This window comes from Diadema antillarum, unplaced genomic scaffold (assembly GCF_040938485.1).
Source record: "Diadema antillarum isolate AM-2024a unplaced genomic scaffold, OU_Dant_1.0 scf00000205, whole genome shotgun sequence".
Taxonomy (NCBI): Eukaryota; Metazoa; Echinodermata; class Echinoidea; order Diadematoida; family Diadematidae; genus Diadema; species Diadema antillarum.
This window is the reverse complement of record NW_027271094.1, coordinates 1,445,181-1,466,716: the sequence shown is the minus strand read 5'-3', so window position 1 is coordinate 1,466,716 and position 21,536 is coordinate 1,445,181. Positions and strand designations below refer to the sequence as shown.

Sequence of the window (21,536 nt, the reverse complement as noted above, 5' to 3'; positions counted from 1 at the left end):
GTGACGAATGCACTCCAGTAATGAACTTTGCCGGGCGGATTACCACTGCCAACACTTTTCATGCCAGGAAAAGGACTCTGTGCGTAAAATCAGCGTTGCCAAACACCCACACGCCACCAACGCTGATCGTTTTGCCACGAATCTTTTCCGCAACATGTGCACAGCGGCACGACTCTCGAACAACTTTCGGTCAGCACCAACTGAAAAGAAACCGCTTATTAGTTCACTGGCATTGAACGCGACCCCAAATGTGGAAGCTTCAGTTGGATGTCCTTGTATCGACCAGGAAGCGGGACTGATGACTATACATAACCTTATATGATTATACTTTATGAGCAATTAAACAGTTTTTGTCGTTCTTATGTGAATTCAGTGAGTGTATGAGGCCAAAACTGAATTCAAACATTCATGATAATATTGACTGGAGACCGTCATTACATCCGTATAAACATTGATGTTATTATACTGATAAATGATATGAGAGTCAAGATTATTCAGATACATGTATCATTTTGTTGGAATGTGTTGGTTATGTTCATCGTATTAAAAGTGACTACTCGTGTATTTGGTGACACTTTACTCTCTAAAAAAATCGAGTGAAAATTTTCACTCTAAAAAGAGTGAATACAAAAAAGAGTGACTTTCGAGTGAAATTGGAGTGAATTTTGAGTGAAAATGCTAATTTTCACTCATTTTGGAGTGACGTCAGGGATCACTCGAAGATTTGGGAGTGATCCCTGACGTCACTCCAAAATGAGTGAAAATAAACATTTTCACTCAAAATTCACTCCAATTTCACTCGAAATTCACTCTTTTTTGTATTCATTCTTTTAAGAGTGAACATTTTCACTCGATTTTTTTAGAGAGTAGATTTGATAATAACTCGTCAGTATATCAAGCCTAAGCTGGTCAGACCCTTTGATCTCTGGCCATTATAATTATCTGTTCTTTGTACGCTTAAAGTTTTCGTAAACCACCAAGTGCACTTAAGGCTTTATTGATGTATTGAATGATGATCTTTGCCCACCAAGAGAATAGGCCTACACAATAGCCCCATACAGCAGAGTGCCATGGTTGACTATTAGTGAGGTACATTGTATAAAAGTGGAAAAGATCGAGGGGAAAGAAAGGAAAGATATGGGGGAAATCTCGGTATATGTTTCCGACAACAATGCTTTAAAGACAGCTCGCATCAATACGTTGTTAGTAATTAACAGTATACGCGCACAAAACATTACTCTGATTACATTACTGACAACAGTTCACATCAAAAGGAACTTTTGCGTCGTATCTATTCGATACTCTTACTGATAACAAGTAAGCTGGACTATATTATGCAATGGACTGCTATGGATACCTGAATGTCTCGATACGTGTTAAAAATGCGTGGATTTTTTCAACTCCTCTAAATTCTTTTCTTTCTTTCTTTTTTTTAAAGCAGGTTTTCTTCGTCTGCCGCAATTTCGTGGTAATTTCTCGACAGCTGATGTAAAATGCGCCCTCTTGCCATGACATAACCAATGCGCTATACATTTTGTAGTTATTCCGTGCTAGTAATCATGTTAAAGTTGCAAACAAAAGAACAAGGAAAAGAAGGTTTCAACAAAATCTGACATGAAATATGAAAGTTGATGAAATATTTCAGAGTTTTACATGCTTATAAAAAGCAGTGACTTTAGGAGCAACCACGTGTGCGTGTTGGAGGAGATATTGATGTCATCCCCTCACAAGTTTTCTTACCCTCCATGTTTCAATAGAATTTCTGACATACATATTTATACTCCAAAAGAAAATGTTATATTTTCACACGACCAATTTTTGATGTGTTGCGATAACTTAGAGCATATAGATAGCTCATAGTGAATAAAAATTGTATAGTTTGCCATCGACCAAAAAGATTCGTTCATGGACAAATAAGATAAATGGAAGAGTTGTGTGTTATCTACCAATAATAATCGATTCCATCAATTTGCGTATGAGACCACATCTGAAAAGTCTGAAATCAATATTTTGTATGAAACACGTGCAAACATCAAAATTCCATAATTTTCCCACTAAAACTACTTATAGATTAAAAGTTTCGATCGGACATGCACAATTTCTTCTTTTGGCAGGTATATAAGCTGAAACCTCAATGAAAAGACATGATGCAACAGACCCTTAACCATGGTAACCAAGGATGGAGGGAAAGAGAACCTTTCTGAATGAGTGAAGTGACCGTTATGACCAAAGACAAACTAAATTCTGTAAGTGTTGCTTGATTTTTTTTTATTTACCATGTTTACTGATAAAATTGATTGGAAATCTAATCAAGTTAAGCGTCCTACGGCAGGCCAAGGAAGGGGGTGGGAGGGGAACCCCCCCCCCGCCCCTGTCTCTCCCTTGCCCCCCCCCCCCCCCCACACACACACACACAAGAAGGAGTTTTTGCATTTTTTTTTTAACTGAAATTTTGCGATCTGCATGGTGCACAGATTGAGTTGATCTTTCTATTAAAAAAACGGTGGTTAATCACAGCGGTTGCATGTAACTAACAAACACAAAATCGTTTTCTTTCCCGTAAAAAAAAAAATAAATAAATAACACGCACACACACACACACACACACACACCAGGGGCGGATGCAGGAAGGGAGGCGCCTTTGCAAAATGAAAGGGAGGCGCACGCCCCCCCCCCCCATTTTTTCTTTTTTATTTCTTTTGTTTTAACAAAAATAAATAAAAACAAAAAGCCCCCCCCCCCCCCACACACACACACACACACAAACCCACGCAAATATGTTTTGTTCGAACGAACCCTGCTCTTCACGCACGTCAGCGGGCCGGCCCGAGGAAGGATATAATTTCGGAGTTCGGGGCCACAGGGGATTACGGGCCTATGCATTTATAAACTGAAAATCTGATCATGAAGATTACAAGTATTGATGGATGTCAGACGCGATTGGACTAGTTAGTATAATAAAATGTCACCACCAATCCTTCAAGAAATATCGACCCACTAATGATCTCTTACCTTACCACAGGAGGTTCAAGCAAAATTAGTGTATTCATCATCATGCCCACGGTATTACGCAATCATCCACAAATCTCTTCTTTTACCATTCTTGAAAGAGGTCAGCCATACAATGAAGTCAGTGCTGTTGTTGCAAATATTTTTTGTCAGTACTATTATATTTTGTTTTTAAGTTGCGATGAGTGTTTTAGTTTTTCTAAAGAAGTTTTACTCGCTGGTTAAAAGATATTTGAATACTCCGCTTAGAAATTGAAGCAGAATACACGCAGTCGCAAGTGGTCGTCATGCATTACAGCTGCAACACTATTGGCAATTTCATCAGCGTCTATCTAGCTAGAGGCTTAGAGCACGAGTGAATGCTGTAATCAGCAACAAGATTTACTTAATTTCGAATGCCGTCGAAGTGATACTAGCATTTTTGGCTAGCGCTCGGGTTCATTTCGGATCGGTTGGTTTTCTTTTCCCTTTCCTGTTGCCTGTGAAAACATACACAGACATGAATCGACAGCAAGTTCTGAATTGCAGTTTTTCATCGTGGTACAGTAACTTTATAGAGCACACAATTGAGAGGTACGTACGCATTGATAGTGAATGTAAGTGCGACTTCGAAAGGTGTCGCTCAGTAATGCTTTCCATTGTACGCATAGGCCCTACGTAGAACCTCTTTGCCTCGTCTCTAGCCAGGTAGAATTTCTAAAGCAGTCCAGTCAACTCAAAAGATTCTCTATCTGCTAGACAAAACAATTTCAGCTTTTGAATGTTACAGTCTATATTACTAGGGTCAAGAATAGACTGAAATCGAGTTTTGTGATGTTGAGTGGGTCTTTGCTTGCCTTGCTTTGCTTTGGACCAGTTTGTTTGGGTTTTGAGAAGAGTGTAATATCCTTTCTACTTCTACCCGTAGTTACCGGTAGATAAATTTACTTGAATTTAATTTGATAGAACCTCTATCTAGTATACTGTACCAGATCTCTATCTGGATTTTTTTATTATTATTTTGTGTGTGTGTGTGTGTGTGAGAGAGAGAGATCAATGACAATCAGTGTCATTTTAACTGCTAATAGCTATCATTTTGTGCTATCATTTTGATTAATGTGTGCATAACATTTCCAAGCATGCTGAAAGTGCAATTTACCACCAATTTAAGTTGCCTTTGGAAATTAACAAAGTAAAATCAAACAAATTGCTAACATTTTATAGATCCAGTGGACTCCCATTGAAGTCCTCGGGAATGGCAGTTTTCTTTCATTATATTGAAATTTCATTATAACCAAACAAATAAACAATAAAAATATATAGAATGGATAACTTTGTGGCCCTAATGTTTACTTCGTTGTAACCGGAATTTTGTTATAACGGTGTTCGTTATAGCGGGAGTGAACTGTATTTTCCATCTAGATTGGACCCAAGTGAAGAAATTTATGGAAATTAAGTTTTAAGTATGACCAATATTATTCACTGTTTTGCCAGTAAACAAGCTTTGAAATGAAGTTTAAACGACAGTCAGCCCCACCTTAGTCAAATCTCAACAATTACATGAGTATTGACTTTACACAATAGAATTGAAAAATGTTGACCAGTGGTAAATCCATCGGCATAAGATTTTCTTTGACGAAGATTTCTGTATTTCCACTTAGAACCTTTATTCACACAGAAGTGTGTATAAATGAGCATTACCTTGTTGGACTAGCCTTGGAGAGACAGAGAAAATGAGCCGCAAAGAATTTGAGAACATGCCATATAGAATGTTGTGTTGATTTTGAATATATTGCAGTATTTAATTACCCCATTAGTACTTCTTTTACAATCCTTTCAACAGCGAGATCATCAAGTTGCCACAGTCTTTCATCGATTACCTTCATGCCGATGGCATCTTCCTCCCTCGCAGGTATACCTTCTATTCAATTTGGAAGCTTCTACGCGATGAAATGTGTGCGGTATGTTTCGTACACATCAAAACAAAAAACAAAAACACACACAGGTATGCACTCCATGCAATGAAGCTAAAACACAATGACAGCTGTTATTTGCAGCATGAGTGAAGTTCCTGCAAATTACATTTCAGTGCTTGCATAAGTATCATCTATCAAGTGCTTTAAACCATGCATTGTGTATGTTATCAAGGGGAAAAAATGTTTTCAGAAGCACTTGTTTTCTTGTTGGTTTCAAGAAATCAGTCAATTCCTTAAATATGCCACATTGGTATGTGTAGTGACATGTTTTTGCAGAATCAGTAAAAAAAGTGGGAAAGGCTGTCTTATTTTCAGAAAGTTATCATACACTGTATCTATGATTTAACAGGGAGGTTTCACTTGTATTTCAAAAGAAATGCAAAATATTCACTATTGAATGGCACCAGAGCTTTTTCTGACTCTTGAAATGTTGCCTTAATATGTCAAATTATACAACGTCCAAGTAGATCCTTGTAATTTGATTGGAGGATTGTTGGTCACGTGATATTCAATAAGTACTCCATTCAGCGCGCCGTGCAATTTTGGTTCTATTTTTGCGTGCAACTTGGTTCGATTTTTTCGTTCTATTCCACGGTTCGAGAAATTGTACGGTACTGCGTGTACTGTGTGTTGCATATTGAGGATCGCATGCAGCTAGCGCAGTGTACGTGTGCGGTACATGCATGCGCGTACGTAGGCCTTCGTAGTGGTAGTGTACGTGTATGAGCGCTAGGCTGTGACCTGTATCTAAACGCCCTGATTGCACAAGCCAGAAAGAGAATCGCAGTGGATCCACATGTAAGTATGGCTATATTTTTCATACATATATAGACTTCTAGGCCTACTTAGACCAAAAAGATCTACCGGTACTTGGACGTTGTATAAATCAAATAGTGTATGGTCTTTACTCGTGCAATGGAACGAGATTTCGCACTCGGTGAAAGATGAGGCGCTCTATTCAACTCGGCTTCGCCTCGTTGAATAGAGCGCCTCTATCTTTCACCTCGTGCGAAATCTCGTACCATTGCACTCGTGACCATTCACTATTTGTATATTATCATCCCCATGACGATGATGGACTGCTCGGAATTAAAAAAAAAAAAAATACAGGTACCTGCACTTTCAGAGTGTTTGCTTAGTAGGTGCTATATCCAGACATTGGGCAAGAATGAGGAAAGTGCTATGGATTTGGTTTTCCTTCTTTTTTCTCTACCCCTCTCTCAACTTCTAGTAAAGACGAACTCCAGTGCCAGCAAAATACGAGGGAGGAGCCTTCCAAAAATGTAAGATTATTTAATATGTAGTGGTTGGCAATTGATGCATGCAACAAACCTTTGTAAATGAAAATTCTACTTTGAAGATCAATTCCCTTTAAATGAGATGTTAATAGCTACTAATTTGATACCCCCCTTTTTTTTAGGTGGGTAGTGTGAGAGGAATTGTTATTGTCAAACTGTTTTCAAAGTTTATAACTGAGAGTGTGTCATTTATTAGGAATGTTTTTGATAATGCAGCTTTTATGTTGCCCAATTTTCCTATGTTGGAAGTTGGCAAGAGCCTGTTCAGACTAATGAGAGGTAAAACATTATCACATGCTGTAGGTATCACAGATCAATTTTCGTTTGTATTGCCGTCTTTCTGTTTTCTGTTTTCTCTCTTCTGTAAATCTGCCCTCTAGTCACAATGTGTCATATTCATTCAGTGATATGCTACAAAGTGACTTTCTTGGTCAGGTTTGAAAACACTCTAAACAATGCAAAGTTTCTGCCATTACTAAAGATAGGTAGCAAGGAATGCTTAACGTTTTCTTTGTGCATGTACAGTGTTCTCATGGTATGACTTCTGAAATGACAGGGTGGCAGTATAAAGACTATGATGTGTTGAAGGAATGTCATTATTAAAAGTAGCTCTTTGTATGAAATGTGCGGTGGCATGTCGTATGGTGTCTATCTATTTGAGTACGTGTATATAGCATCCATTGTTAATTTTATAGCTCTTTTCTGTTGTGTAGGCACCCTCATTTCCAGAGCTGCAAGTGAAGGTAGAAAGAGCCATAAAGCAGCTAGGAGGGGCTGTGTTTCCCAAACTCAACTGGAGTGCACCACGGGTGAGTCACTTTGGATCATTCCAGGCCTAATCAGAAGTTTTCTTACATTTGAGGACAAAATGATGTTACATTCATTTCTCATAGACCCCAGCCTGAGTATATTCGGGACTAGCCTTCAACAGGTTGAGATTATAATATGTGAATAATAGTGATTTAAGTTCGCAGACTCATTGTGGACGTCGCTTTTTTTTTTGTTTGGTTTAGATGAAAGATAACAATTACAAATGTGCTTTCAAGTCAGCATTTTGTCACTCATTTTACTCTCAACTTCAACTGATTGTTATATATTGGTGTATATTCTGATTCTGTACATTCACATATGCGCAACTGGACTGACTGCTACTCATTGTCTTTCACAAATAACGGTTCCCATTTCTGTGCTAAATTCAAGAATCTGTGTGGACAACATCTGTTGACGTCCAAGGTGTCGCATAAAACAAATAGTGTATGGTCTTTACTTGTGCAATGGAACAAGATTTTGCACTTGGTTAAACATGAGGCGCACTATTCAACTCAGCTTCACCTCGTTGAATAGAGCACCTTCATCTTTCGCCTTGTGCAAAATCTTTTACCATTGCACTTATGACTATACCAATTGTATTATCAAATGGACATTGTAATTCTAAATCCTGTCTAACTGCATGTTTGTTTGTTTGATTTTTTTTGTTGTCTATGATGTTGTGGATGATAGGATGCATCATGGATAGCCTTTGGAAACTCTCTCAAGTGTCAAACCTTCAACGACATCATCCTCCTTCTCAAGAGCTCAGACTTTGTCACACATGACCTCACTCAGCCGTGAGTACTGGCATCTGTGTGTGTGTGTGTGTTTGTGTGTCTGTCTTTGTGTAAGTGTGTATACATATCTTTTTGAAGTGCACTATTACACCACATTCAACTTGACAAGAAGAGAAATTTACAGCAACAATTTGGATCCAGGAATGCAGAAATAGTTGAAAAACATATGGAGTTTGACGAAATCCAATAGGCAATCTGTTCAGAAGTTACAACATTTTCAAAGTTTTGATTATATCAAGGTATAATCATCGCTGGATATGAAAGCTATACACAATTCATGATGTCACAGTGTGGGGGAATGCTTCAAAAGATATTGAAAAAGAATTCCACAAAGACACATTCCTTTCCTCTCCTTACTTTTGGATGAAGGTATTAGTCAAGTGCCTTTCATTATTCTAGACAAATGAAAATATGTGATATTCTCTTTATATCAATCCACTACCTTGACATCAAAAAGTGTTGTAGTCTGTAGTCTTTTCATCCAGCAATAGCTGCACCAAAACTTATGAAAATGAATAACTTTTGTACAGAATTTGCAATTTTTTCAATCTTCACTGATATGTTCAACTGATATTGTTGCATTCACTGGATCTATTTATAAAATGTTTGGCATAAATTTCCCTTCAAATAAGTACGTGTAAGATTAGACAAATGGGATGCTTGAAGGTAAATAACAGACATAGAGTATAAAGAAAGGTATAGAAGTCTTTCTTTTCATTTATTTATGTCTCTATATACTTGTACGCAAATTGGAAGACTGTCGTCATCTCATAGTTCTTCCATTGATTAGTACTTAAAAACTTGACTTGTACTTAAAAGACTAATCTCATAATAATTTCAACACCTTTTCCCCCTAAAAGTCATCTTTATCAGGCTATCACAAGACTACAATTATTTGAAGGAAAGGATGTATAACCAGTAAGTTTGATTGATTTCATTGTTGGAACATTTTTTTGAAAAAAAAAGAAGAGGAAAATAATAGTGAACATTGTGTACAGTTCCATTGGGGACTTGATGACATCATCACCGTTCCCAATTCCAGTTTGAAGTTGTGACTACTTATCACTGCTTTATCAAAACACATTAACCCATTTTGAACTTTGAAACTATCATTATCTTTGTCAGATTTTATTCCATTACTTCAAAGCCATTTTTGATTGGGTGTGGAAATGCTTGTCATCAGTTGTATCACAATCGTATCTTTATAAAAATGGTATTTTGGGATTACGGAGCTGTCATTCAATTAATTCAATTCAATTTATTTATTTTTCATTCTTCTTTTTCCAACAAAACATAATGCATTTTTTGGAGATACATCATAAATATAACATTCGACTTTGCAAAAGATAAATGATACAGATAAACAAAAGAATGCATACTGGCAAAAAAGTACAAAGTTATGCTTCAGTTGAGAAAAAAAAAAGGACTGAGAGGTCCACTAAAAAGCAAGCTTGTATGTTGTGAAGTACTAAAATAATTGTATCAATAGTTCAATATCAATAGTTATATATCCCACAATATTCTGCAGCAGATTATGTTCAAATTTGCATCTGAGGTGTATCATTGAAAAGCATAGATGCCTATTATTCATTGTGTCAGTGTCCTCCAGGAGATGACTTTTTGTACAGCAGTTGTACATTGCAAAAATGTGAGTTGTGGAAGGTGTGTTTGTGTGCACTGTACAAACTACATTATTGAATGAAAGAATATCCTTAAAATCTTACCAGAGGTAAACTTTGGGTAGGAAAATACACTTGTATGTTTTAGTGGTGCTGCCCTCATTTGTGATTCCTATACTGGGGTCATAGGTCACCCTGACCAGGTGAACTTTTTTTCTTGTTTGACAGCACTGGTGAATGTAGTAAATTGGCCAATATTCTTTTAACATCAGTAAAACTTTGTTGATCAATCCAAGTTCCTGTGGTTTTTGGTTATGCTGCCCCCTGTGTTCAGACCTTTATAGGCAACTGCATCATTTTTCTGGTGTGCACTCAAGTAATTACTAGGAAGATGTACCCAGGGAGTATCTAGTCATATACAGTGGTGTACCTTGTGTGTGTATGTGTATGTTCTTGTGATGGCGCCCTCAGTGTTCTGACTTTTAGACCTCAAATAAAAGTGTTCCAGATGTTCTATTTCAGTCGATATATATTAGAAGCATTCTTGTTTGAAATTAAAAAATCATCTTAAAATAATCTTAAAGGTAGATTCTTATTTCTACTGATTCTGACCTGAAATTTGATATGGTATTTGGTTGAAAAAAAAAGATGCTTCTGTTGCCCTAGGTAAACTTCACCCATGTATTTTACATTGTTGGGTTGGTTTTTTTTTTCAGAAATTCATGTGTATCTTCTCTATGCATAACAGCCTTAGTATGATTCATGTTGCTACGATACATCAATATTATACAGAGGCATTTATCATAAAGTTATGGCTATTGTGATGCTTTCAGTTTTGTATGCAGAAAGTACTTGAGTGCTTTGATGCAGGCAGACTACAAGCCATATTTCACATTTATCTCACACTAGGTTTGAGACGTGTAGTGAGGAGGACACAGCCGCTGGTCAAGTGCAATATGAGGTAAGAATGAAATCACTGGACTTATCATACAATCTGACCTCAATTCTCCAGCCATCATGATCCAGGATCTCTCTATCATTCAGACATGGACTGGCACACAATTGTCTTTGCATTTTCAGTTCAAAATACTGTTGGTTGCTAGAAGGAACTAAGACCAAGAAAAGGGTGTATTTCCACACATATTATTATTCCATTTAAGTTCCATATGTCTTGAATTATGAAACATGCAAATATTATCTAAATCATCATAGAGAATATTGTACATTTGTATTAACAATGCCTTATGTATACCCCAACACAACTTGCTGTAAGTGTCGTGCTTGAGCATATTATTGCTTATCTTGCTGTATCACTTATCCAGATGAGCACCAGTACTAGTCCCGACATGGCTGGATAGTCGAGGTTGGACTGTATCTTTGATATAGCTTAATCACTGTCAAACTAATGTGCTGAGTCAAGTCTTACAAGCATGTTCTGAAGATATATATATTTCTTTATTTTATGCTTTTAGTCTTTTACAAGGAAACTGTCATAGTGGCAATAACGCTTTTAAAATGAGACCTGTATTGCTTACTGAATTTTGCTTGTGCAAACTTACATGTTGGCTTGAATATGGTCATACTGTATGGTTTGTAAAGTCAACCCTGGACATCTCTTGTGGATTGGCAATCTTTCTGCATGATCAAGGAGAGTAAAAGGCAAATATATTGTGCATTGAGTGAATGCAGCAGCATTAGCAAAACATATCAGCAAAAGTTGGAAGAAAATTGGACAATCTGTTCCAAAGTTATGACTGTGAATAGTTTTGATGCTGCCATCGCTGGATGAAGAGACTACAATGTTTTTGCATCACATATAGATGACGGTACAAAGAAAAGTTTAAGAAAATTCAACATATGCATTTCACTTTTCTAGCATAATGAAAGACACTTGATGACTCCCCTCTGTCATAAATCATGGGGAATGATATTACCCTTAATATAATGTATTTCAGTAAAAAGTTAAAGGAATTTGCACTTTTCAAAAAATAATGGAATTTTGTGGAACTCTCTTAATATTCTATTTAGTTATATCATTATCCATATGTGAGGTCACTAACTGTAGTAATCTTTTCATAAAGGGATGGCTGCTTCCAAACTTTAATAATGCATAACTTTTTGAGTAGATTGTCTAATAATTTTCGCCAAACTTTCACCAATGTGCTACTATTTTCTGCATTCAGTCACTGCACATGTATATTTTGGTTTTATTCCCCTTTCATTGTGACATTGTACAATCATAATGGAAATATAGGAGTCGTGATTCTGTCAAACATGTGTGCTCTATGTATAATATTTTCGTAACATTTTCTGTACATTTTCAGTTGGTTTTAAGAAGATGGAAAGAAATTGTGCCATCGATGGAGTTCCGCGTGTTTGTCGCAAATCAGGAAGTAGTAGGTAAGTGAAGATTTGCCATAGGGTCTTTATCATTATATCCTTTTCTTCTGCTTCATTGTTGTTGTTTTTTTCTGCATATATTTTTCCTTCCTTACATCTCAACAACTCATGTTTTACTGCTCTATTTTTGTTTTGCTCCTTGCAGCTGTTATAGAACTATTGGGTTTTTTTTTTTTTTTTTGTCTACTTGCATGCATTTTGAAAAAAAAGACAAGTGACTGCCTAATTTAACTAATTTCTAATTCATCCCATCAACATTGAATACGTAAAAAAGCTGTGACAGTAAAGAAATAAAAGCTGTTGAATTGATGAATTCTGTCTGTGTGTGAGTGAACATGCACATTTCCTTCCTAATATCGTGCAGTTTACCCGTCTATAAAGTGTTTATCACTTTGCATTATTAAATATGTTACCATTTCACCCACATTACCCTATCCAGTGGAGACGTGATGTGACTTATAAGATTTGCTTTCGTGCTGTTATGATTCCAGTAGTATATAAAGTACTTATTGTTATCTTCTTATTTCTTCTCAGCCATTTCACAGAGAGACATTTCCAGTTTCTTTCCCTGTATCCCGCCCATGGAGAACGACCTGACGTATGAAATTGTCAACTTCCATGACAGATATGTTTCGTGTTCGTTCCCAGACGATCATTGTAAGTTTCTCTTTGTTGTTTGTTTGTTTGTTGTTGTTGTTGTTGTTACTATGTTATGCATGGTCACAGAACAGTGATAGTGAAAGGTGAGGTGATAGAGGGAGGGGAGTAGGGCTTGGTGGTATGAAAAACTTTAGGTTGAATAGAGAGACTTATGTGTCCTCAAAAATAAGTTTTCTTGTTCAGGGCCTATAATGTACAATGATATTCCTTACTGCTGAGTTAGTGTTTTCTGTTAAATGTGTGACATACCTATCCCGCAAAGAAATACTCGTGTCAAAACAATGCAAGATATGCTTGGGTAATCACATTGATGATTCAGGGTGGTGGGGGGGGGGGGGGGGGGGGGAGGGGAAGAGATAACCTGCAAAGGATTTAATTTACTTCTTAGCCCTATTTACCCAGCAAGGAAAACTGTGGTGCAAAGCTGGCCTTGGGCTGGCCTATACTTTGGTATAAACACTCTGGGCTCAAACAGGGTCCAAATTCATCACGGGAGATCCTGTTTGATGTCAGTTTATGTATGCCTGCAAACCACACATGTTCTAGATGTTTGATAATGGTTCCTCTTTCTGCAAATATTTGTTAAACATACAGACTGTACTAATATTGAAACTGAGAGATTATATGTGACAACAAAATCAATTATTCTTCAATGCAGAAAACTTTGTTGTTTAACTGTGGGTACTAAGTAAGTGGGCTATGCAGGTACATTTCCAGCTCAACACCAGCGTGAAAAAATGTATCAGTACTATACTGTCCTAAGCACTTGTTTCATGTGTTTTAAACAAATTTCAACAGTTGTTACCATAAGTTGATCAACTCTACACCCACCACCTGAAAAATTCTTTCTTTACATGGAGAGTAGCACTTCAGCAAAATGATTTCATTTCGGCCGGCCCCAAATTGTAGGTGGGAACACACAAATTGTGGGCTCAAGTACTGCAGTGTACACCAGTCTTGGGCAACCCAGCAGTGTGAATATGGTCTTAATTACTCTACTGCTTTATTGTAACCTGCACAAAGTCTATGGAAATAATAGAAATACATGTAGTGTCAGAGTCAGGGCATTCATTATAAATATCTGTTAAATTATATTTTTCAATGTTAACGTACTATGAAGTGCAAAATTAAGTGAAACTGAACACAAGTTTTTGCTGAAAGCGATGATCGATTAAATCTGAGCTAGACACCAGGTAATATTCTGAAGATCCAATTTGTTACCTCCGCCAAGGGAGGAGGTTATGTTTTCGTTACCGTTCGTTCGTTTTTTAGTCCGTGTGCAAAATAACTCAAAGAATAGTTAACGGATTGCGATGAAACTTGCAGGAAAGGTTGAGAATGACACAAGTAACAAACCAATAACTTTTGGTGGTGATCCGAGAATTTTGGGGAAATTTATGAAGGATTTTTGATATTTTGGCAGGTAGGGTCAATGAACTTGGGAGTTCAGGCTGCGCGTATTTGAGGTTTGCATGCGCGCGCTAAAGTGCGTGCTCTAGTTTCTGCTAGGGCGAGGCGCACCGTGCAGCTGACGGTTTATGACGTAACAAAGGCTTCTATGTTGGGAAATCGGCGACTTTCAGCACAGCATGGGCGGATATATCTCTATGGAAGAACAAGATCAGTGGTGAAAATGATTTGCATGCTTTGCGGAGGTTTGCGCTCTCAGAGTGCTCCTCTAGTTTATGTATTTTTTTGAAATAAATACCTCTCTCTCTTTCTTCTTAACTTAGATGTGTTTGATGTCTTCAGAAAAAGTGAGGTGAGTAAAGTGTTTAAAGAGAGCAAACTTGATTTTGTGCAGTGCAATAACTGTTGCATAAAGTTGCAGATTGAAAAAGTAATGAATGTTCACATTGCTGTGAAGTGAGACTTGTGCCTTTTGTGCATGAAACCTTTCATTAGCCGTAGACATGAAATTTTTAAGTGCCTCTTGTCATTGCTTTCAGTGTTATATGGAGATTACTTGGATAATCCTGCTCCAAAACAATAATTATTTCTGCAGGAAATCTACTTAGGAGCAAGGATGTCCCATGCAACAAACCTTGTATGTGTTTTCACTGTATTATGTAGAATATGATCCACAGAACATGGGCATATTTTTTTTTTTGCCAAAATAATACATTTTTCTTCATTAGTGTCTCAAAATGATGGCTAAATCCAGACTGAAACTTGCAAAGATGGCATGCCTTGCATGAGAGCTGTTTCCTAGTAAAGGAGATGGCTCATAGGGCAGTCTTAAAGAAGAAATCCACTCCAGAACTTTATCAATTTCATGACAAAGAGAGAGAAAAAAAATCCCGGTAGCATGGTGCAAACAAGTTGATGATGACATGCTTTCACAATGTCTTATTCATTTGATATACAGAAATGATAAAAAATCTCATTTTTCAGCTGTATAAAATATAAAACTTGTGTGAAACCACCCAAAATAAAAAGAAATAATGTCTACTCTGATGTATGTTGTTATGTACTATTTACTTTGTCGTAACCTGAATTTTGTTATATTGTGTTCGTTAGAATGAGAGTGCACTGTAGCTTAAGTGCACTAGGTGGATGACCTTGTTGCTACAAACAGTGTGACCCCATCTAAAAATAACTCACAAAGTACACTTTCCCCCCACAGAGTGCTTGAACGCTCCAACTTTGGCACGTTACATTATGGTATGCATTGGATTGATTTGCTTGGTTTGTGTTTGAGCGCTCAAATTCTGCCTAAGTTATTGTGCTCAGTCTCTCACCAACTAGGAGCCATAATGCATTGAATATAGTGTCAGGTAGTTGTGTCATTTCAATCATTCCTCCTTTGTTGCTCAAACTTTTAGGGGGAATACCTCATCCTTGATTTCAACCCTTTCAACGAGGTGACAGACCCTCTCCTCTTCACGTGGACAGAGCTGCGTGGTGCGAGGGACGGCTTGCCCCAGTATGTGGGCGACTGTCAATTTCGCTGCATCCAGGAGGAGGCGGGGGTACAGCCCAGTGCTTACCTGGCGTACTCTATGCCGACTGACTTCGTTGACCTGACGACGGGCACAGACGCTGCCAAGTTGGTCGACTTTCTCAAGATGGTGAGTGAAAGGTTTCCTGTGGAGTGATTGGTATTGCTTTCCTTTCTTGTGCTGGGGATGAGCGCCACACAAGTAATCGAAGAAAGGGTTTGTCAAATATGAGAATTGGCAGTGACGCTTGTAGATGTACATATTGCGATGATCACTGTCACCAGCTCTGAATTAAAGTAGAATTTAAGGTTTGGTTTGGAGTGTGTGCAAGTTCATCGCTTATGTTGCTATTTGGTTGCACTGCAATATTGCTCACTTTTCACCTTATGCAATTCATAGGAAGGCAAGTTGAGACAACATGAATGGTCTGCTGTTGGTTGCAGCATAAAAAGTGGCATCCTTGAAGTATTGTTTTAACTAGTGACATTCAATGGAAAGCTATATAAAGCTAATGTATGTTGCATCTGTTTTAGTACCCTTATTTTGTGCAGTGCACGGTACCACCAAACTATGAGAGAGCAACAGTAATAGTTTTAATGAAAAGAGTAAAAGGACGAGAAGAGTTTGATTGTGTTGTTTGAAGGTTTGCATGATGAAGTAAGTGAGGGAGAGAGGTATGTGGTAACACCATGAATGAGGAAAATGTGATGACTGGAAAGCTTTGACTTGCATTGAAGGGCGGGAGAAGATTGGTGTGTTTGCTGCCAGTAGTGCTTGGTTATATGTGACCAAAAAAAAAGAAAAAAAATGTGAACAAAATGGTTTTTCAGTTAGAGGCAGATTCTGAAAGAGCAGGCTGTCAGCATTAAAGTGATTTAAAACTCAGTACATGTACAACTGAACCATCTTTATCCGTCTAAATAATGGATTTGTGATGCATGGTTACACATACTGTTTGAAGGTTTGTCTGGTGAAGTAAATTAGTAAGAGAGGTTTGTGGTAATACCATTGGTGTATTAAAACCGCAAACCTCTCTTTCTCAAGAGCTTGATCGGTTTATTGTCAGGGTTCAGCATTTTCTGAATGCAAAGTTTTCCTAGCTTCATCTGTCTCTGAGGTATTACACATTTAAGAATACAAGTGAAAGAATGGGTTAAGCCTTCATTGTACTCTGTTTGCCAGTTTGCACACACACTAGAGTACCTCCTTTGCTGATTGGCACAGATTCCTGGGGGATAAAGAAAAAAAAATGAATGAATAGAGATTACCTGATCACCCTAATACATATTGTGCCATTTTGACATGCCTATTTGACTGATGAGGTGCATTGCTTCGCTCCACCTGAGTGAACTTGCTATTCTACAACCAGGTCAGGTTGACTTCGGATGAAAAAGCTAGCTAAGTAATGCCTCATGTCTGGGCTCCTAAAGGGTTAAAGGTACTGTCTGACTTTGTGAGCAGTGATTCAAGAAATGTTCGAGATATGATATTTGATGCATATGTGTAGATCAGTTGTATCACAAAACATCCTACCATGTAAAAATTTTGCAATAAAGTCTGAAATATAACAAGATATTACTATTTTTCTGAATAAACCGTAACTGTAGACGATTTATTCTAGAAACATTTTTGTTATTTTTTTATTGTTCACATTTTGTCTGATTATACAGATTCAGATTTTTACATCGGTTGTTTCTATCCCCAACTCACATTTTAGAACTACATTTTGAAGCACTAATGTTGGGTTTTTGTTTCATCTGCAAGTGGCAAATTATGCCTTTAAGTTAGCCTTTCTCAGAAGGAAAATCCACCCTGAAAATCAGTCTGTGGGAAAAGAAAAGAAGCAGAAAATTAGAAGAAGAGGACAGTGATGCAGAAAGCTTTTTTAATTTTTTTTAAAATTTGTGATCATTTGTGATCATTTAAATGCAATTGGCAATTCTCTGATGTCACATGTGAACTCTATCCCCATTTGCTCTGTATAATAAATAAGATTTTTTCAACATTTTTTTTTTTCTTCTGGAGAATCTCTGCACACAGACACACACACACACACACACAAATAGAGATGGTGACTGTGTTTTATCGTCAGTGATGAAACTTGATAAATTTTAAGGAATTTTATGGGCAAATGGAAGGTGAGCTCACATGCTGCATCCTAGAGTTGCCAATTTGTGCTTGATTGATCAAAACTTCAAAAATCATAACTTGCTTAGTTTTGATTAGAATTTGATCAGAGCTTTGCTGTACTGTTACTCTCATTTTTCTGCCTATATTCATATAAACTGATTTTCAGGGTGAAACTATCCTGTAAAGGCTACCAAGCTGGTTTCAGTGCAGATGAGTGAGAATGAAACCACACATAGACCACAAGCTGAGCATGACAGCATGTTGTCCTTTAAGATCTGAAAATATTGATCAGTATTCATGACTCGGGGGGGGGGGGGGGGGGGCATTTACTGGCACACCACTCCACTCCTACTGAATAATTTCGATTAGTCACTTTGACCCATGGAATAGACCATGGTGGATGAACTGCATAGTTAATACTATGGTGTAGGAAAAGAAACATCCATAAATTGTAACAAATTACAGAAACAGTCTATCATGAGATTTACCCATCAGCCATCAGTGTGAAAAATGCACCATGCATTAGCTTCTTTGAACAGCTCTCAACTGATTGGTCGTAACTTCCACAGGCAGCACTTCAGTGGCATAAGATAAATCCATACAGGTCTCCATAGACCCTCCCACTCACTCAGGCTTGCTCCTTTTCAGTGGTCTTGCATGGTTACCCCATGCTAGTAATTGTTGTGGCAAGATGGCCTCGACAGTCTCCATTTAGGAATAGAAACAGACAAACGAGGGTGTGCTTTCTTCTGTTTTACGAGTTTTCTTACTGTAGGCTCTATCCAAAAGGGCTTTGAATCCTTTCATTTGGAGTGAGTAGGAGGATTGAGGGATTAGTTGGACCTTGATATGACGGGAGTTAGGTATTTATCATGCACAAATCACTCTTGGAAAAACTGGGTATTTACTCGTTTTCTGTTCTTGTTTTTTTCTCTTTTTTTTTAAACAGATGTATGGGTATGGCTGTAAATCTCGTACAGTATATTTCACTCATAAGCGGAGATTATGCACTGCTTGTAATGAGCTTTAACTCTAACTGTCTGCCTCATTGCAAGCAGTTTCCAGTCTCAAGATAAGACTTTGAAAAGGCACTAAAGCATGTTGTTTTGTATTCTGATCCTCCCACTGACTCAATCAATGCCTGTCACATATCACCAGCTTGACAGCAAAGGGGTGATGTCACTTACAGACGTGGTATCTGAAAAGACACAAACGGTACATGTGGTGTGCATGTGTCTTTATATTGCCCTCAGATCTCTAGATGCGAATTTCTGAATACACCCCCTTCCTTCATGACATCTCGTCGCCCAGCCTGCTAAGCTTTCATTCACTTCTCCACTGTAGGCTTTCCTCTTATCTCCTATCACTCCCTCTCCCTTTGTTTCCTTTGTTCCTCACTTTCCTTTTCTCCCCAAGACAGGCTTGATCTGTCCTTTTCTGATTCTTTCACCACCTCCCAGCTCCCCAGGTCCTTTGCTGTCTTTTGTCGCTCAAATCGCCATTGTGTCTGAGTGATGGATCAGGGAAATAAATGCTGTAAAAGTGGACATTTTCGTGGGGTGAAAATTTTCTTGCATTTTGCACTTCCAGGGAAACTAGTGCAAAAATAAGTGCATGTAAAATATTTTTGCTTGTTATGTGGACCACTATGCAATGTCGTGATTCCACAGAATTAAAGACACACAAAATTGTCATTTTACTTGGCTGAATTTATAGAAAAGATTGGGTAGGAGTGGTGACAGTCAGAAATAGGGGCAATATTGCTTGTGTGCTTACATCATTCAATGCATGCCCTCTGTTTGTCAGAGAGCTGTAACAATCAGGCCCTGTACAATGTTAGTACATTGTATTGTGTGCATATAAAGGATTTGGTGCTGCACAATTACATTAAACTATGTATGACCGCAGTCAAGGTGCAGGGATACCAAGTTCAAAAAATGTTTATGAGTGAGATTTTCATGAACCGGCATCTTGGCATGTGAATGTGTGCGCGAGGGATGGTGTGGGAGGGGTTCTCCCCCCCCCCCCCCCCCCCCCCCCCCCCCCCATGGCCTCCACGGTAGGGAGTTTTTTCAATTTTTAGCTCTTAATGGTGCGATCAGGTGCATACTTCAGTGACTATTTTTTACTTATTTTGAAAGACAAAAGAAAAATATACCTTCATTTGTAACTATCACTTTAATCCTTTGAGCTATGCTCCGTATTATGGGCAAAATTTGCAGACTTTGCCCGATGCGTGAGAAAAATGGGTGCCATGCATGAGATCGTGAGACGACCCCTAAATGCTTGAGTCTCACTCAGAATGCGTGAGACTTGGTAGCTCTGAAGGTGTATGGTTTTTGTTTTGTCATTTTGACTTTAGAAAACGAGTAATCAGTGAGGTCTTTTAGTCTGTATCCCCTCAGCTGTGGAACGTACCTGAATGTACATGTATAAAACAAACTGACTCAACCGAAAACTTCAAATCTATGTTATCTATTCATTCAATAATATCATGCCTTAGCATGCACAGCTGGTAGATTGTTACAGTACATACAGTCACTGAGTGTATGTCTGAACATTGTGAAACTGCACCTCCTTTTCTGTTTCTCATTTTAATGTAACAGTGCTATATGAAATTTGTGAATTATAGTAGTAATGATGATAATAATAGGCCCAATAATAATGATAATAATTATGATGATAATCATCATCATCATCATCATTATCATCATTATTATAAATCATTCATTCATTCAATCAATCATTCATTCATTCATTCATTCATTCATATCTGTTCATTGCATTATTTCTTTACTTTTTTATTCCCTTTATGCAGGAGGGCCAGAAACAGCAGGGTGACTCTTCCGATGAGGATGGCCAGAGATGACCACTGAGGATGTCCATCACTCCAACCACTGTGAGTGACCCTCTCCAGCTGTGTGGCCTGCAGGGATATCCAGCCATCCATTGCCCTTTGCTCTTTGACCTCCAGCTGACCTCTGTCCTGGACCAAGCCAGGGTAGCTTGGAGTCAGATGTAGGCTGCGTCTTCAATATCTAAAAGACAATCTACTCTGCCTAACATTGGTAAAAGGTAGCAAGTTGCAAAGCATTCATATCTTGAACTATCCTTGGTTTTTTTCAAGTGAAGTCTGTATATTCTACCTGAAAACTAAGTTCTGCAAAGAAGCACTCTATCCAGATAGAGATGCAGGGTATCTATTTCAAAATGTAGTAAAGTTGCACTAATGCCAGTGTAGATGACAGATTACATTGTGGCAGCTCACAAGAATTGACACTTTTACAACTTGCTTCCCTTGCCACAAGTAGGGCATTACCATCTTTTACTGTATACGCCATTTATTGAGCCAGTCTAATTTTTCATGAATCGGGACTTGCCAACAGTTTCATGAGTGGTTGATTTCTCGATTGTAGAGTACAGGACTGAATGGAGAAATGTGTGCATGCATGTCGCATTCATGTCGGGATCAGAGTTGATGTTTTCATGTATTTTTAAATTTGTGAGTAACACTCAACTTACAAAATTCAGGAAAAGTAAAACCTCGTGAAATATTCAGCATATACAATATTTCATAAAGAGAATAGGCGTCTAGCACTGAAGCCTAAATAAAGCCTCAAACAGGAGGAGGTGTGTTTTACCCCATAATGATATCTTACCTAGCACCCACTGTCCTATCATCTGAGTTGCCCTCATGGTAAGACTTGCTAAGATGTTCCATTTCGTCCCTAAAACTTTATGATCAATTATAGTCACAGAGGGGCCAAAAGGCAATACTCCAAGGAAATGATGTCATTAATCTAAATAACATCGATCATTTTGTCGTGAGATTCCAGGGATGTGCAAAGAAAAGGTTGACTTCTTCTAGTATTATTAATACCACTTGCATCATGGAATTCTGCACGCATCCTTTAGA

The 21,536-nt window shown here is 37.9% G+C and overlaps 1 protein-coding gene across 1 annotated transcript; it reads left to right on the top strand.

Moving 5' to 3' along the window:
- Positions 1 to 154: 154 nt before the first annotated feature.
- Positions 155 to 21,046, top strand: LOC139724018 (translation initiation factor eIF2 assembly protein-like). Its single transcript, XM_071635216.1, has 11 exons — positions 155 to 189; positions 4,832 to 4,900; positions 6,196 to 6,247; positions 6,976 to 7,071; positions 7,763 to 7,869; positions 10,398 to 10,449; positions 11,813 to 11,888; positions 12,423 to 12,545; positions 14,282 to 14,310; positions 15,374 to 15,619; positions 20,439 to 21,046. The coding sequence occupies exons 1-11, from the start codon at positions 155 to 157 to the stop codon at positions 20,487 to 20,489; spliced, it is 936 nt and encodes a 311-aa protein (XP_071491317.1). The 3' UTR covers positions 20,490 to 21,046.
- Positions 21,047 to 21,536: the final 490 nt, after the last annotated feature.